At 39.1% G+C, this 18,302-nt stretch overlaps 1 protein-coding gene across 3 annotated transcripts in view; it reads right to left on the reverse strand.

Moving 5' to 3' along the window:
- The window catches only part of Gatb (glutamyl-tRNA amidotransferase subunit B), an 87,237-nt gene extending 71,333 nt beyond the window's left edge, over nucleotides 1-15,904 (reverse strand). Inside the window, exons 1-3 of one of the 3 annotated variants that reach the window (XM_027392985.2) lie at nucleotides 14,008-14,140; nucleotides 9,151-9,249; nucleotides 6,407-6,585 (exon numbers count right to left, since the gene is read on the reverse strand). In XM_027392985.2, coding sequence (XP_027248786.1) covers nucleotides 6,407-6,427 — 21 coding nt within the window. In that variant the 5' untranslated portion in view covers nucleotides 6,428-6,585; nucleotides 9,151-9,249; nucleotides 14,008-14,140. Of the gene's footprint in view, nucleotides 1-6,406; nucleotides 6,586-9,150; nucleotides 9,250-14,007; nucleotides 14,159-15,690 lie in introns of those variants that run through there. The other 2 variants (XM_027392983.2, XM_027392984.2) reach the window with 2 other exon arrangements.
- Nucleotides 15,905-18,302: the final 2,398 nt, after the last annotated feature.

Genomic DNA, 18,302 nt, shown 5'->3' on the forward strand with positions numbered 1-18,302 from the left:
CATCATAATGCACATACAAGTAATGTCAATACTGGACAGTTAATGCCCTGTATTGTATACAAGCAGGCAGGACTACATCTATAAACATATTAAATATTATCTGTTAATGGGATTCATGTTTGAGACATATATTTATATAGCCATAGATTTATCAATCTATAAAATAATAGCTACCTACATAAATCATAGTTCTTGCAACTCCATTTATAAAAGACCACAGATTGGAAGCTGGAATGATTGATCTTGTTTGTCAACATGATTGGAACTATAATCAACTAAATGACCTCTCTACTGGGTGGGTTTATGAGGGTATTTCTTGAGCATTGATGGGGGGTGCTGTCCACCACAGTGAGCAGCACCTTCCACAGCAGCCCACATACAAGGAAGCCTGAGAGAACAGTGGAGCTGCTCTTGCTTGCCCACCTTCACTCCTTGCTAATGAGTACATCCACCCTGCTGCTGCTACTGCTGCCATTCTTTACTGACATCAGAACATGGTTTCTTTGATCTTCCAACATGAACTGAAAACCAGGGCTCTGCAGGAGCCTTCAATGACAAACTGTGAGTACTGGGGCATCCAGCCTTGTGGGCTGAGCAGTCTCTCCACTGTATGAACAGTCACAGTTGACTACCCAGCCCCAACTGTACAAGTCAATCTGCAGTCAAATGCTCTACCACTGAGCTATACCCCCAGTACAAGTCAATCTGATACATCCCCTTTATAATATATATTCACTCCATTAGAGTTTCACTCCTCCAATGAATCCTGACTAATGTGGAAACTGATTATTAAACTGAGAATAATGCTCCTTCTGAATGGGTAAGTGATTGTGTGACTGTAGATGGGTCAATCACAACAGCATGTCCTTCATCTGTACATAGAAGGACTAGACCAAGTGACTTAACTCATTTCTTTATATTCCGGTCTCATGATATCTGCAGCTTCAAGAATGGTTCCTATACTGTCTGCATACTTTACTTGTAGGACAGGGCTCTTTGCAGAGCTTTGCTTGTGTTTTATCTAACAATCATAATGGCCTAGCTTTCTGGCTAGTAAAGATCAGAAATAAGAACCCAGAAATGGAAGCTGAGCAAGAAACGGCTTCTAGAGTCAAATACAGTGATGGTAGCTTTAAAAGAAGAAAAAGGAGGGAGGGAGGAGGAAGAGAAAGAAGAAGAGAGGAAGGCAGTGGCTGCAAACACAAGGAGAAACATTGTGTGAAATCTAAAAAGAATAGGCTATTGCTAGCATTTACTGTATGATCAGATAGCTTTGCACACCTCAATAGCTCTTCAAGGCACCATTATATTACAACTTCAGCAGTAACTGATGTTGCTGATAACCTTAAGCAATCAAGTAAAGATTACCTTATGTTCAAGATAGTCTATTTAAAAGTTGGGAAAGCACATAATACATTTTATAAAGAGACCCATAAAAAAGTTTTAGATGCTTGGAAAATTCTTTCATACCTTCTCTTCTCTCTCTCTCTCTCTCTCTCTCTCTCTCTCTCTCTCTCTCTCTCTGCGTTCGTGTGTGTGTGTGTGTGTGTGTGTGTGTGTGTGTGTGTGTGTATGTGAACAATGTATATATCTAAAGAAACAGTAAGGGTATAATATGCATGTTCTAAGCAAGATTCTATCAAGTTGCCCCCAAAGAGCCATGAGCTGCCTTTTCAGAACCTTAAACAGAAATCCCTCTAAACAACACATAAAAGGATGATCAATCAATCAACTTTATGAAACCAATACACTGATAGAAAGTAAAATTGGCATAACTACAGTTAGACCGCACACAGCAAATGCTGCATGAAGACTGGCTGAGGGGTAGGTGAGAAAGTGGTTGTGAAGGGAAAGGCTTCCAAGAACCCACTGAGAAGTGGGAAAAATTCAGAACAAGGAATAAGTGTGGTGATATTTTGTTTGTGCTTTAACAAATAAAGCTTGCCTGAAGACCAGAGTGCAGAGCTAACCATTAGTTAGCCATAGAGACCAATCAGTGGTGGAACACACCTTTAATCCCAACACTCAGGAGGCAGAGGCAGGTGGATTTCTGGGAGTTCAAGGCCACCCTGGGCTACACAAGATTGATCCAGTCTAAAAGAAAAACAGTCAGGCAGTGGAAGCTCACACCTTGGAAGTCACAGACCTTTAATCCCAGAATTATGGAGGTGAGACAGGAGTGATATGGCTTTGCAGAGAGAGGAATATAAGGCAGGAAGAGATAGCAGCTCACTGCATTCAGTCTGAGGATTCCTAGGGACAGGATTGCCCATTCAGTCTGAGGATTCCTAGAGACAGGATCATGCACAGTCTGAGAATTCATGGAGACAAGATCTTGCTCACTTTGATCTGAGGATCTGGTAGAGGTAAAAGGTCTCTCTAGTGGCTGACTCCGTTCCTTATCTGATCTTTCAGCATTTACCCCAATATCTGACTTCAGGTTTTTATTATTAAGACCAATTAGAATTCAAGCTACAAAGAAGTCAAATGAACAGAGGGGAGGTCACCCTACCCAATTGGGACAAAAGTTCATAATCATGATTAATTATCTGAGTTCATGAGACACACAGGTATGCCAGCGGGAAAGTGTGGATCACTGAAATAGTTTAAAAGCAAAACTCATATAAGCCAATGTTCATACACACGCTTTAGAGGGGAAGGGATACAGGAAAAACGCCCCATCCCTCAACACCATATTCTACAAAGCAAGAGTACAACTGTAACAGGGACTCAGAGTGACTGAAAGAAATAAAGTCTGAGGACACCATGTAATTATAACTTCCACAGATTTCATTAAAAAATGTTAACAGAACACTCTCATATTTTGTCTTCAAATTTAGCCAGATAAATGTCACTTAAGTGTGAATGGACATAGAATGAAACAGATCGCATTATAGTGTGTGCCCATGGACACATTTCCCCAATGTTTTCCTGACTTACTGTTTCGTGTCTAAATTTTAAGTTAAAAACAACTTTGTGATTATGTTCAGAATTAAGGGTTAGGAAGGCCTATCCGTTGATCATCTCTAGATCTAGTGAAGTATTTGTAATTCAAGTTATTGGTAATTGTAGGGGAAGCTGTAGCCACGCCTACTTAGGGGCTGGCTACAGGTGTGCCTGACCACGCCTCGAAAGGGCGTGGTCAGGGGACTAGGGTGACTGCGTTTTTCGCTTTCAGTTGCTCTTTTGGGCTTGCGTTCAGACTGCTGCCACGCCGGCTGGTTAGGTCGCTCTGTAAGTAAGGCTTTTCCCTATTAAATACCCTTATATTTTTACCTGACTCCGTATTGGTAATTTCCCACTGTAGGTAATATCTTCTATGTTTAGAGAACAGGAATATTGCTGACTTACCTAACTTTCAATAAATGTCATAAGGATTTCAAAAATAAATTAAGCTCAAGTACTTTACAAAAGCATCCGCATCATCATTTTCAGAGAGGCAAGACTTCTTTTGGTGCAATCTGCAAGCTTGGATTCAAGAATGTATATCCAGCTCAATGTGTGCTGTGTGCACTGTTATCAGATTCTTAGGGGGTGTCCATCGAAACATATTTATTCTCCTTTACATGTGCCTTGCTGTTAATAGTATATACTCTCATGAATAAAAGATATAAAATGTGGTAATCAATGCTCTAATTGCCAGGGCCAATCTAAACAACTCTGGTATGGAAAGCCCCAAAGCTTTTTAGACAGTCTTACAGTGAGAAAAGAGTGTTTTTGCATAAACTTATGAAAAAATGGCTTTTATTGTTTTTGCTCAGTTTTCGGGGGAAAAAAAAACGAGGTCTTGTGTTTGCTAGGTACAAACCATGTTGTACACAGATAAGAGCTTCCACATAAACAAAACAAGAGCAGATCACAGGTTTCCAATTAATTTCATTAATGGCACAATCTCATTATCAGAGGAACTTATCTAAAGAGCCACACTGAGCATCCCTGCCTTCAGGGACAGTAGGGGCAAGTGTTTTCTCTCCCCTTTCTCCTATTTAGAGAATGAACCAGTTGAAATCACAATGAATGAGTGTGTATGTGTGTTAGAACATGCAGGTTTGCATAGGCATATACTTCAAACAAATGATGCCTTGCTAAAATCTCACCATTCCTGGACACATTTGGACCATTATGGAATGAATAAACTTATAAACCCTATGATATTTTAGCAAATAAATACATTTTATTTATAATCTTCTTCCTATTCCACATCCAGAGTATTTCAACAAGAGAAACTGGAATGATACTGATGAACAGGAAATAACCAACTCTAAGCAAGTAATCTAGGATCCTGTTTATAATTCCGTAGGCCAATAATTAGTTAACAATTTAAGGGCAATCTACACAGTAGAAAGTTTTATTTGGTCGAAATTTATTTATTTTATTAATGGACGAGGCTGCACCCTTGCTAATAAAAACAAAGAATGTTGTCCTTGGTTTGGCTGTAATCCCGCCAATAAGCAGCGAAATGGGCTGACTGACCTTTTCTATCTTAAGATTCATGATGGAATTCCATAAAATTCTAAAACTAATGTAAAATAAAAAGAAAAAATGTCTGTGCACCTAAAAGCCATTTGGGAAGGTCACTAATTCAGAACCAGGAAGGGATATTTACCCAGAGGTCGGGATGGTAGCCTTGACAGAAGCAGACATGGTACAGACACTCATAGAACAGCGGGTAGAGGCAGGGAAAATGTTATATTTAAACATATGTACATATTGATATTCATAAATGCACACACATGCATGAGTATATATCTAACACACAGCAGTCAAACTCAATGCAAGAAAGAGAATCACCTGGGGTCAAAGCGGTGCTGTGCATTTAAGGCCACATAATGTCCTGGGAAATCACAAGCATCAGGGCAGCTCTGGGACAAGGGCATGAGCTTGGAAGCCACACTACTGGGTTTTAATCCTGGCTTCTCCACTTACCTTCTAATTGTGGTAACCATAGTAACTGCCTCACTGGGTTGTTAGGAGGTTAAAATAAGCTAATCTGCCACAGAACAAGCACTCTGTTAGTAGATCATTATTGTGAACGCAGCTGAAAACTCCAGCTGTGGGCAACTGAAAACACCCTGGAGCAGAAGTCAAAACTCTGAGCCCACTAAGGTAGAGAGGTCTTAAGTGGATCCCTGAAGAAAGCTTTAAACCAAAACTCCTAGTCCAGTCAGAAAATCTGCCATGGCCGGGAAGCAAACCTAGAGGAGGTCATCCACCTCTGGTCCTGGGTGAAAGACAACTCTGAGAAGAAAGACCTTGACCTTGGATCTGGCTCTAGTGCATATCAAGACTTTGGTACTACATAAGATGAAGGGGTTGAGAAATTAATGTGGGAACTGTTCATCCAGTAAAGACCAATGGGCCCTGGTGGAAGCTGTCATGAATTCATCCTAGAGACATCTTTACTGTACAGGATACATACAGTTAAGTTGAAAACCACATGAAGCACAGAGGAGAACAGACGATAACAAACCCACACCTGGAACTATCCTGGCTAACACTTTCAGAGAGAACAAATTACCTACAGAGACACAGACTCCTCAACAGCAGTAACAGATGCCTGAGGACAGTGGGATCACATCTTCAAAGTGCTGAGGGGAAATAAATGTCAATGTGGAATTCTACACTATTATTCAAGACTGAGGGAGAAGTACAAACAGCTGGAAGTATACAAGAACTGAGAGTTAATAACCCACAGGCCCAGAATGCAAGAGACACTAACATCAAGAGGAGCATGAGGCACAAGAAATGTGTTTGCTTGAAGAGGACATGCTCAAACCTACAAAATGTATTTGTGCAAATTCACACAAATGTATTTGTGTGAAGAGAGTTACATCTTCCCCTTGGGCTACAAGGAGGAGTAGTCTTTCCCCTGTGCTCTGAAGATGTCTGCTTTTGAAAGATGACTTTGTCTATGAATTCCTCCCATGTCTTTATTCACTTAACTTTTAATACTTTAACTGATAATGAAAGGCAGCAGTGTCCTACCCCACCCCCAGACACCTGGTCATATTCCTGCCAGCAACCACCTTCAGATCTTTGGGCAGCCTCTTCTGGTATTTATCTTCCTATTTTTAAATAATATGCTGTGCCAGGAGACCTTTGGAAAAATCCATCACCTGCTGGTGAAGGCTAAGGCTGCTTGGCTATTTGCCATATGACAAACCTTCCTAAAAACTGGCAGAAGGACAGCCTTGGTAAGCTGTTACAATGAATGACATGGTGCACTTGTTTTTAGAACTTGGAGCACAAGATGTGGTCCACTTCATTTCCAGAATTAACTGATGTGAGTTTCAAGGTGAAATAGTAGCAACAGGAAATATTCCCCAGCATGTTTATATAGGTATTTCACAAGGACCTACTCATGCTTTATTACTTTACATCTGTTTAAAAGATAGAATATGCTCACCCCTGAGAGCTCACCCTCCATGAAGCCAGGCTACTAGGATGGCAGATGACGATGCCAATAACAGGAGCTCCGGCACCGGCAGGAGCCTGAGTGTGGGTGTATGTTGTAAGGATGGAAGGAAGAAAGGTTCTTCATTGTTTTGCCTTTGAGAACAAAAGAAGGAATTTCACCAACAGAATCTGGAAAGCAATATAGGAAATATGTGTATAAAAGAAAAAGAAACCCCAGTGAAGAGAAATCCCTATTACTAAAAATCTGCCTCTTCAGAGCTCTAAATCATTTACTATTGCCCATTAAAATGTAAACAACAAAACAATAACTCCAATCCCACCCCTCCTCTAACATAAATAAAGCCAAGCTATTAGCTAGAGGTCTAAAATGAAGAGGACTAATAAGTGGCCAAATGTTGTTAAAGAATCTCTCTCTCTCTCTCTCTCTCTCTCTCTCTCTCTCTCTCTCTCTCTCTCTCTCTCTCCTCTCCCTCCCCCCCCCCCCGTCAGTTTAGAATGTATGGTAAATATGCTTAGTTTTGCTCTTCTCCCTATTATCTGAGTTGTGTCATAGATTTTGTTACATCAGGGTTCAGTGCTTCTATTATTTCTTCAATACGCTTTCTACTGAGGGATTTTGTGTGATTTTCTTCCCTTTTTGGAACGTCCTGTCCTCCTATAGTTGACATCCCTTTCATTTGCTTCTTTGTACACACTTGGGGCTCAATCTCCTTAGAGTGCCTAGCTTATAGACACCTGCTGCTTGCACCTCCCCATCATCCCCAGTCCTCTCTGCTGAAACTACCTTCCTCCTCCCTATGCCAGCTGCAGGGGCTGCTGCACAGCTGGCTACCTGGACTCTTCATTACTCAAGACCTGGATAATGGAAGCTACCCATTTAAAACAGATGTTATTCTACAGCACTACTGACTGCTAGTACTGGGGCAGAATTATAGTTGAATGATTTACTTTCTGCTAAGAATAATAAGACTTTGTAGATGTTAAGTGCTGCTGCTGAGAGGTCTACTGTCTCTCTGAACCCAGTTCTTTGCACATGACCAGCCCTTTTACTTTCCTCTCTCTCAGCTGCTTCGGGATCTTCTCTTCAGCCCCAGGGCTCATGAACTGCATGGCATGCCTACAGTTGAGGCTGATTTTTTCTTCGTGCTGGGTGGTTGACAGGCCCTTTCTATTCAGAGATATGTGTGCTTCAGGAATCACATCTGTATTGTCTGTGTGAAAGCATCCTCACATCTATTTTCTATCCATCAGACACTCAACTACCCAGGCTGAGTCTCTAATTTTCTCCTATTGTTCAACTTACTTCATTATCTGTTTTGCTTTGGGAAGATTTTGTTGACTTCCTCTTTTCTTTTGGAGTTGTTGATTGGTGTGTGTGTGTGTGTGTGTGTGTGTGTGTGTGTGTGTGTGTGTGTGTGTATAATAGGCAAAGGCACCATAATTTTAATTTTAAGAGCTCATTTTTATACTTATATCTTAGAGGATATCTACTAAAGCTTTTAAGCATATTTTTAATCTTTCTACCATTATCTACTGCCTCCTAGAACATTTAACTTTCATTTTTATTAAGGACTCGTCCATCATGTTCTGTCTGGTGAAGCTACATTTTGAAGTTGAGTTAGTCAAGTGCTCATTAAACATTCTATGTGACTCTCCAGGGCTGCTGACTGGTGGCCTCCCACTTGAGGCAGTCTGGAGGCTGTGTCACCTTTTTACTGGGAGACAGACCTTCACTCCTCTGCAACAAGAGCAACCTGAAAGTCCTCCCTCCCGCACATACTCTCCATAGCCACCTTACAGATTCTAGTCTGGGGAAGAAAGGGAAGAGAAAAGATGGACAAACAAGGTCACTTGAACTTCTGGAAAAGCAGGTAGATATAAGGTATCAATGGAGGGCAGACACCAGTGCTATTTACGGCTGGCAGCATATGGAGTGTGTTCTAATCTCTAGTCAAAACCTGGTTTTCTTCTGGCCTCTAGTTTTAGTTAGGGTTACTATTGCTGTGATAAAACACCATGACTAAAAGCAACTTGGGAAGGAAAAGGTTTATTTGACTTACATATCCTGAATCCATTGAGGGAAGCCAAGGCAAGAACTCAAACTAGGCTAGAACCTGGAGGCATGAGCTGATGCCATGGAGGAATGCTCCTCATGGCTCCCTCAGACTGCTTTCTTATAGAACCCAGGACAACCAGTCCAATCTCACCCAAAATGGGCTGGACCCTCCCACACCAATTAAGAAAATGCTCGCTGGGTGTTGGTGGCGCACGCCTTTAATCCCAGCACTCGGGAGGAAGAGGCAGAAGGATCTCTATGAGTTTGAGGCCAGCCTGGTCTCCAGAGCGAGTGCCAGGATAGGCTCCAAAGCTACACAGAGAAACTCTGTCTCGAAAAACAACAACAAAAAAAGAAAGAAAGAAAGAAAGAAAGAAAGAAAGAAAGAAAGAAAGAAAGAAAGGAAGGAAGGAAGGAAGGAAGAAAGAAAGGAAGGAAGAAAGAAAGGAAGGAAGAAAAGAAAATGCTCTACAGGCTTGTGTACAGTCCAGTCTTACGGAGGCATCTTCTCAATTGAGGCTCCTACCTCTAAGATGACTCTAGCTTATGTCGGTTGACATAAAACTAGCCAGCACACATCTGTACATTCCATTTATGTTTTGCTTAGTCAATTTTACAAATTCCTTGTATTATGACTGCCCATTCCATGTTTTCCTAACTTTATTTTTACTACTTACACATGTATTAGCAGGTACTATCACAATGTGCTTAGTTGCTCCGTGAGGACAAGATGACCTGGCTCACAGCTGTATCTCTAGAGCTAGTACGGGGAAGCACTTGTTAGAGAGAGAAAAAAATGTCATTGGTGTGAAGGAATGAAGGCAACCACAAAGGGAAGAACACATTATACTTTAAGTAGAAGTATTGTTTTTACTAAATCAGGAGATAGTCCTGTGCACTTTGAACGTACTCAGTAAGTGTTTATGACTGCCCTTAGCAAACACTTAAAACACCATTTCTCTTATAGCCACTTTGGGGTTCTGTAGTCATAGGCATCTCTTTGCAAAATAAATCATAATATAGATCAAATGTGTTCTACAGACAAAGACTTTAGTCTATCTGAAATGACCCATTACTGCATTTTGAACAAAGCAAATCTCTTATTTATAAGAACACATTAAAATAAAACATAGCAGCCTTCTATTTTGCTGTAATCTGAAGTTTTTTTTTTGAGAAATGACTTTGTCTAATATACTATTATAGCTCACATAATTTTCAATGTATCTATAATGATGGGGCATTGAGTTATTTCTGTGGCCTAGAACTGATAAAATGCAAATAACGATACCAACTGTTGTCTGTATCAGTTACTTTTGCTGTTGCTGGCAACAAAATTGTGCTTAATAACTCAAGGGAATCTTTGTAAAGATGAAAGTCACCAGTCACTATGTATTAATGCTAATAGGTTAGATTTATGAAGCACATATTACTTGGAGTGACTAAGCATCTTAAAAGAGTTTATTCATTTAATTCTCATAAAAATCCAATGAGCCTAATACATTACCTTCACTTTGTAAGAAACTGAGGCAAAAAATGATTAAGTGATCTATCTACACATATATTCTACTCATCTCAATGAAATTTTTATATTTAGCAGTTTCCTATGCCACTGAAACATCTTCATAAACATTATTAGTGGCTTCATAATACTTCACTGTATACATTTATCACAATTTACTCAACCAGTCCCACACCACTGGGGAAATTCTGGCTGTTTCCAATTTCACATTATTACAAGCAGTCCTGCTGTAGACATCTCTGCAGATAAGTCTTAACTCACTTTTTAAAAAATTATTTTTGTAGAACAGACTCCTAAAAGAATCAGCGGGTCAATAAATACTTGTTGGATGACTAAAATATACAAACAATGTAATTTTGCCTTATGAGATTTTCTTCTTACTCCTATGCTTGTAAAATATCTTCCTATCCCAAGAACAAGTGATTATTCTCCTGTATTTTGTTTGTGGTTTAATTTTACATTTAACTGTAAATATATGTATGTATATATATGTCTTATATATCATATCATATAAGTACATACCATATATACATATAATACATTTTAAATGTGATATATAATGCTATATAGGCTATATATATGTCACACATATTTATGTGTATATACATATACACATACATATCATATATATAAATATATATATACAAATTTTGTTTTAATGCACATGAGCTACAAATATTTTCTCTAAATAGCTAACCAATTTTCCTAAAACCATCGATTAAGTAAATCATTCTCTTCCCAACAGCTTATGTTCTTTCTTGTGTGCGTATGTGTCAGTATGTATGTTTATGTGGCATATACACCTTCATGTACACATTCTTCTCTTTGACATCCATTTCTGAGCAGATGCTTTCCTCTGCCGGTTGATTTATCCTTTTTGCAGGGTGGCAGGGAGTAACAAGATCAATAAAATAAGTGCTATATTTCCAATATGTTAATGAATCATTTATGTAGAAAGAGATACAATACTAGAAATACAGACCGATATCTAGACAGGAGATAGGAGCTCTACTTGGAGTGAAAGACTACTCAGGAAAACATGTAACACAGAAGTGAGATCTGAAGAGCAGAGCTTATGAAACCAAGGCATCGTAGCTGGTAGAAGACAGCAGCTATGCGAGGAGCATCAGTGAGTCAGAGGTTGGAGAAGATGCAGAAAGGAGGGGAACAGTATAACAGGTGCAAGCATCATTATGGATTATGAATACTTGACACAGATGATTACACAACATACTATTCTCTAGTCTTCAAAGAACTTCTCTCAAGTTCTTCATTTGTTACAGTTACCAGATGCAGAGTAAAAATATCAGAATATAACACTGTATCCAAGGGTCTCAGAGAAGTGTTCTAGAACATTGTAAACTGAATGACAGGCAAAGAAGAAGAGGGAATGGAATGCTTTAATCAATTTCTTAGTCTGAGGGTTTTCATACTCCTTGGCTCACAGACTAAAACCCATACTTTAAAAGAAGAACACTTCCAAAGAGAAGGCAGATCAGTAGTAGATCAGTAAATTCTGTGTCACAAGTTCCACAGACTGAGGTAGCAACTTCAAAAGGAGGAGGTTTCCTGGAACTGGCTGTAAAACTCTCGGCTGGAGAGAAATATTGGGCTGTGATTCTTGTGGCAATTTCTGTTTGTTCTTCCATCCCTTTTTCGTATTAACGAAATGTTTCTGAAAGTTTACGCTGACATTTCAAGCAAGAGATACAGGTAATAAACCATCCCCTGAGAAGGGGGTCACTAGCCATGACCTCATCTCTGGAAAAACCAATGCTTTCTAAATCATTCCGTCATTCATATAAGTACAAATTGCAGAAAACTTTCCCAACAATAAAATTTCATATGGCTGTACACGTGTCATTGAGAGTAGGCTTAAGTGTCTGGTAAAGAAAGCTTCTAATAAAGAGTTAAAATAGCTCAATACTTCAAAAATTCATAAGAACTAGGTAATAGATGTTAAACAATAACTGGCCATAAAAATACATTAATTTGATTTAAGAAATATGTGGTTAGCCTTGGACAATTCTATGTTTTGATTAACCAAGGACGGATTCTGTGTTTTGATTAACCCTGGATGATTTTATGCTTTGGATTTCTGTGTTACTGTACCAAGTAACAATAATGTCATATGTTTGGGTTTGCTTCACAAAAATAAACCCTGAGAAAATATCTCTATAAAAAAGCCTTGCTTGAGAACTAAAAAATGCACTCAGATTCAAACTGACTCTGTGTTTGTTTCTGTTTGCCATTGCCAAATCCTTACCCACCTAGTCTTCAAAGACCCCAAACCTGGCTGGGGTAGTCCATGGCACAGCCCTGTTGAATGAACAGCCATGGAGACTGCTGGAGCAAGGAGTGCTGCTGGCTTTGCTTATGCAAACTGTAATTGTAGCCTTTTCTGTTATTGCAAGTTCAGTGTGCACATGTTCTCAATGCACTCACTGTTTATTGACCTGCTCATCACAGAGAAAAACTATATAACACATATAACAACTCTTTCCAAATATGCTAATCTGCTAGTTATCTGGATCTGTCTCTAATATTTGACTATACTTAGGTACAACTGAAGAATCTGTTATCGGTTTACAGAAAATTTGCCTATCTACAAAAATATGTTTCTAAATGTGCCCCAAATGCCCCAAATACTCTGCTAGATATCACATTCCCATGTGAGGAGAAAAAAAAGAAACCTGACACAACTCAAAAGTTTACATCTAGACTCTTGATGGTCAATTGCTATATAAGGAAAAAAGGTTTTTATCTCAGAAGGGGAAAGGAAGACATGCTGCAAAGGTGTCTCTTCTCAAGCAAACAAAAACCCTTCCTCCAGAGGCAGACACTGTAAGAGAACCTGAGAGGAGGGAAGCATGGGTGCACAACACAGGGCTCTGCATCTGACTTCCTTCAAGAGGGACCCAACAGCAAGTGGCCAGGGGCATGGTTTGGGTGGATGGGATTCCTCATGACGATAAGCACAGATAAGAACAAAGTTCTAGAACTGAAATGCTGCCTTAATCCAATCAAAGCTGTAAGCAGACACATGCAAGACATTGCCAACAGCCTGTGTAGTTCAATCTGCCTTCACTGGTATTTAAATGTCTGAGAGTACAGAACACACTCATCACCACCTTGTCTACACATCCTCCTAAAATGGAAACTCCATTCCCACTTGACAGTAAAGTTCCTGAACAGAATGTGAGCCACATATTAGGTTAAATATTTACACCACTCCTTCCATCTTATTTTTCAAAATGTAACTCATTACATAAAAATACCATGCAAACGTCTTGCTGAGGGTTATACTGGCTCAGTCACTCCACAGGATCAAGTGAAAATGAGTAGCCAAATCAATAATCAGCTCTCTTTATATTGTAGTTGTCTCTTTTCTTCATTAATGACTGCTTATTAGCTTTTTATAACCACAATTGCTACTAATCTTCTACTGTGAAATCACATAATAGATGTCCTTTTCTTTGACTCCTTCCCCTCCTCTATGTATAGGTCTACTCCTGCACAACTTCCCAAATACCTTAAACACACCATCCTTCCTTAACTAAATATACCATTATAATTTCTTACAATAGTACTTCCTCTTGCTCAATTATGGATCAGTCCTTTGGGTCCCCAAGCCATCCTCTTGCCTTTGCAAGAGTCATCATATTGTACTCTACTTGTCTGTAAGACTTATCAGCACTATCCATCGTTAAACTCCTCCTAAAGCAAAGATCTTTGCTCATTTTTATTAAACAGTTCCTATAAGTATCTGGTGTTGGATGGGCACTTGCAAATGCTTGGGAAATGAGTGAGTACATGCTATGAATACATTCAGATTTAGAAACAGAATTACAGAGACAAGTCTTTATAGACAATTAATGCATTGTGTTTAATCCAAAATTCCCTAAGCAAGTATTTCCCTAGAGTGAGTCAAAATATTAAAATAAGGAAATTTTTATTCATATTCACTATGACATAAACATTTTCCAATGAAAACAGACTACATAAAACACCTTACCGGCAAAGTTCCAGGCAGAGATGCATCAAAAAAAGAAACCAAAGAATTCGGGGGAGCTGCAAAGCACACTTGAGCTCCAGAGAAGAGTTTAGAGTTGGAGGAAATCTGGACATGAATTTCCAGTCCTACCACAGCTGCCCATTTGTGTTCACTAAAGAGAAAGACAATGGTTAAAAGTTACATTTGTTATCATACATAAACTTTTATAAACCTACATTTCAAATAATAATATCCTATGTGTTTTTAAACTAAAATTTTATATGCTTACATTTTACAATGTGTCATTTTATTGGTGAATACTTTATTAGCTAATAAACACTTAGTAAATAATAACGGTTTATTTTCTCATCATCATTTAGGTTTAACACAAATGCCAGGATTCTACTACTGGAGAAATAACGGATAAAGAATAAATTATCAACCACATTTTGAACTTGCTATTAACAGCTTGCAACGACAAGGAGCAGGGTCACAGAGATACCATAGATCACCAAGACATAGTAGTACTGAAAACTTGTAAAACAAAACAAACAAACAACAAAAAAACAACCAAACAAACAAAAACCCAGTAAACCATCAGAGGAAACTTTTTTTTTAACCCTCCAAGTCACATTCAGCTCTTGAGATCTAATTTTAAATTCTTTCATTTGTTCATACTTGACTGCTAGCAAATCTTAGTAATGCTACAAATTGTCTCTTATCTGACTATTTCTACTCTTGTGAGCCAGCACTCAGTTCTCTTTTGGGAATTAAAATTCCCTATTCCACATGAAATCTATGTATGTTTCTATTCTGCACTTCTTCCAAGCAATTTTCTATACTCTACAGATTTCTACTCACATGCATTGAGTTCTGTTTTAAGCATTTCAATACATTAAGTTCTACATCGAATGAGAAAACATAACTCCTTCCTCTTAAAATTTGGAAACAAAATTTGCAAGTGAGAGGAAATAAACTAAGAAATTCAGAAATTCTTCATGCTCTAATTACTAATCAAAATATTTCTGCTGTTTCATTACATGGAAAGTAGATGGTCTAATTTCTAAAAAGAATAGAAACGAGATGCTTTTAAACATTTTCCCTCTCTTCTTTACTGAAACACTAAAAGAATGCCAATCTCAACAAAACAAAATATTAGAAATCTGCCTGATGTTTCTGTATTTTAAAGGCAGTTTTAAATTATATACTGAAGCATCCAACAGCTGTTCGTGATGAGCAAATCTTTACATAATCAGGAGGCAGGCTGGGTTTAGACGAACACGCTCATCATAAAAACACAGCTAGCTAGTGTTTTCTGACTAATAAAACTTCTAATCACATTAAGTTCTACTACCCGGGCTTTGTACAAAAGCTTTTTTCTGTCTTTAGATTATTGGTGGCCCGAAATAACTCTCAGTGTTTGCTACATACAAGCCAAATACAGCGTCACACTTGTTAGTAAGACGACGACGGAATCCAGTCTTCTGTCTGCGAAGACGGCTGGAGGAAACACTCGCACCTTGTTCAAACATGACTTTAGTGTGAGACTTTAGTGTGAGAGTGGAGGTGTCAGGACTGGCTTTGTGTTTTCATTTAGGCCTCAGTTGCCCGTGTTACACAGGTGAAAATCCTCCCGGCCACTAAAAACCCTCAGGCTGGGCTACCGCACTTCAATGGACAGGCAAAGGTATGAAGATTATATACCCTTTCCTCGGCTTCTGAGCCGTGTGGAGGGAAAGTTGAGCCACTGAACTCTGTCCCCTAGCCCAGTTGGACGTGGGCCCAGTCTGAGTCCCACTTCGCTCGCGGGAACCGCCGTCAATCCACGCTAAAGCCCAGCGTCTTCCAGAACGAACCAAACGCAGCATGGAGGCCGCCATTGCATCTCGGGAGTCCGGATCAGGTGATCTAGCCGCCCTCTGCCGCGAGGCTTCCTGGGAAGCGTAGTTCTGGCAATGCTCCGCAACGCTGTATGTTTGGACCGGAAGACTACTATTCCCAGCAAACTAACTCAAAGGCTGCCGGAAATCTGTAGGGGAGCGGCAGGAAAGAGAACCAGAGAAGTGGGAGGGTTTCTAGGTTCTGTGTGACTCCTCCTAGTGACTCCTCCTAGCGGGGAGTTGGAGAGGTTTGCGGCTGTAAAACGTGTGTGAGTTTGACAGCTTGTTGAGGGAGAGCCAAAGCCAGGAAGACTCACCAAGAATTGTATAGCCCGCTTAAGCCTGTGAGTAGAAACAAATGACCCTGATATCACCACGAAGACTTCCTGGATGCCTAAACACATTTATTTTCTCTGTTTGTTAGCACACACACTTTATACACTAATTTGTGCATTATTTCAACCAATATTTATTTGTATGCCTGCTATAGACCTAGTACAATTCTTAGGCATCGTGATGTAGTCGAAAGAAAAACTTTATGGCTGTTATTTATAGAACTTACATTTTATGGAGAGGAACATACAGGAAATAACTTTTAAAAATAAGATGTTTTCACATAGGCATAAAAGCACTATATTTAAACAAAGAAAGGTACTTGGAGACAGACCTAGATTAAACTTTTATGTGCTTTTTGACTTACTATTTTTTTCTCAGCAAGCATCCAAAGCAATTATGTTTAAAAACCTTGATAGGAACAACATCACCTCAATGAATTTCTTTTGTTGTTTGACTTCAGAACTCATCCTGGACTAAAGATATTGCTCAGTGGTACATTTGCCTATTGTATAGAAGGTGCTGGGTTCCACCCTCAGCAAGGCAAAACCAAACAAAATCCTTCATATCCTTTGTTGAAATTCCAGGTGATTTTTTAAAATTTCGAACTGGGTCTGAAATAGTCCTTTATCGTCCGATTTTAACTCTTCACATAGTACACAATAGCCATCTAATGTTTATCTTCCATTTAAACAGATAGATCCTTGTCTGCTATTCATCACAGTATTCCCATAGTAGGCACCTCAAAAATAATTTAAGTAGTGCAGTGTGGAGAAAGTATTTGACAAAAGACAGTGGGTGCTGTTGAGAGGATATGTTCTTTTTTAATTATATTTTATTTTATAAGCATTGATCAGTGTTTTGCCTGCATGTATGTATGTATAAGAGTGTCAGATTCTTTGGAATTGGAGTTACAGACTGTTGTGAGCTGCCATGTGGGTGCTCAGAATTGAACCCTGGTCCTCTGGAAGAACAGCCAATGTTCTTAACCACTGAGCCATCTCTCCAGCCCCAAGAAGGTATGTTCTTTAGAAAAGAAATGATGTATTGGGGTAGTGATAAGGGGTAAAGTAAAAAACCTATTTCCAGCAGATGTATAAGGTGAGATTGAGGGACCTAATGAAAAAAAGGGGGTAACATCTGAGTTTCTGACTTATGTATCTGAGTGTCTAATATAAGGTAAGGAAGCCAGAAAAGGAACCCATTTTCTGTGCAAACGGAGGTGCTTGATTGCCTTGGAGATTTCCAAGAGGAGCAATCCAGCAGAAGTTATTGATGCTTGAGTATAGAGAAAGAAAAGATATGTACTCTGCATATTTCATACTGATTGATTTCAGTTATTGATCACTAACCTACAGATTAGACAGCTACAATTCCTGTTCACAAGAAGTTGTGGTATTATGTAATATAGTCCTTCCATTTGGAAAATAAAGTTTAAATTTGGCAAAGAAATAACTCAGCAGTTAAGAGCACTTTCTGATATTCCAGAGGACCCAAGTTTGGTCCCTAGCACTCAAAATGTCCAGTGACTCACAACTGTCTGTAACTCCAACTCCAGAAGATCTGACCCACTCTTCTGGTTTCTGCAGATACCTACACACAGCACTCCACCATCCATCCATTCAAACACACATATAAAAATAAAATTTAAAAAAGTATTGTAATTTGCTTTGTTCTATATTTTCTACTTTTCTATCTACTTCGTGAGTAATCTGAATTTCTACAGCAGAAATACTTTTGCATAACTAAAGATGAAAATGGAAGAAATGAAAGTGACTGGAACACAAAGATAGAAAAATTGTTTCAAAATTTATCTCTGATTAGTTCCTTTTATATTGTGCTCATATCACCCATTAGGTTCCTTGGTATGAGTATCTCTCTTCTGAGTCCCCGTGTTTTCTATCTTTGCTGTTTGTTTCCTTCTCATTTCGCTCCTTGGGTGGTTTTTCTGGTCAGTAAATTGCTGTGAATGCAATGTTCTTTCACCTTTAGTAGGACTGCAGAGGGGAAAGGAAGGACTGAGAGCCTTCCTGTCTCACCCATAGACAGCGCCATGAGGCAGTTCACTACCTCACATAGAGTATCAGGCCAGGTTTGAAATCA

This window comes from Cricetulus griseus (assembly GCF_003668045.3).
Source record: "Cricetulus griseus strain 17A/GY chromosome 1 unlocalized genomic scaffold, alternate assembly CriGri-PICRH-1.0 chr1_0, whole genome shotgun sequence".
NCBI lineage: Eukaryota > Metazoa > Chordata > Mammalia > Rodentia > Cricetidae > Cricetulus > Cricetulus griseus.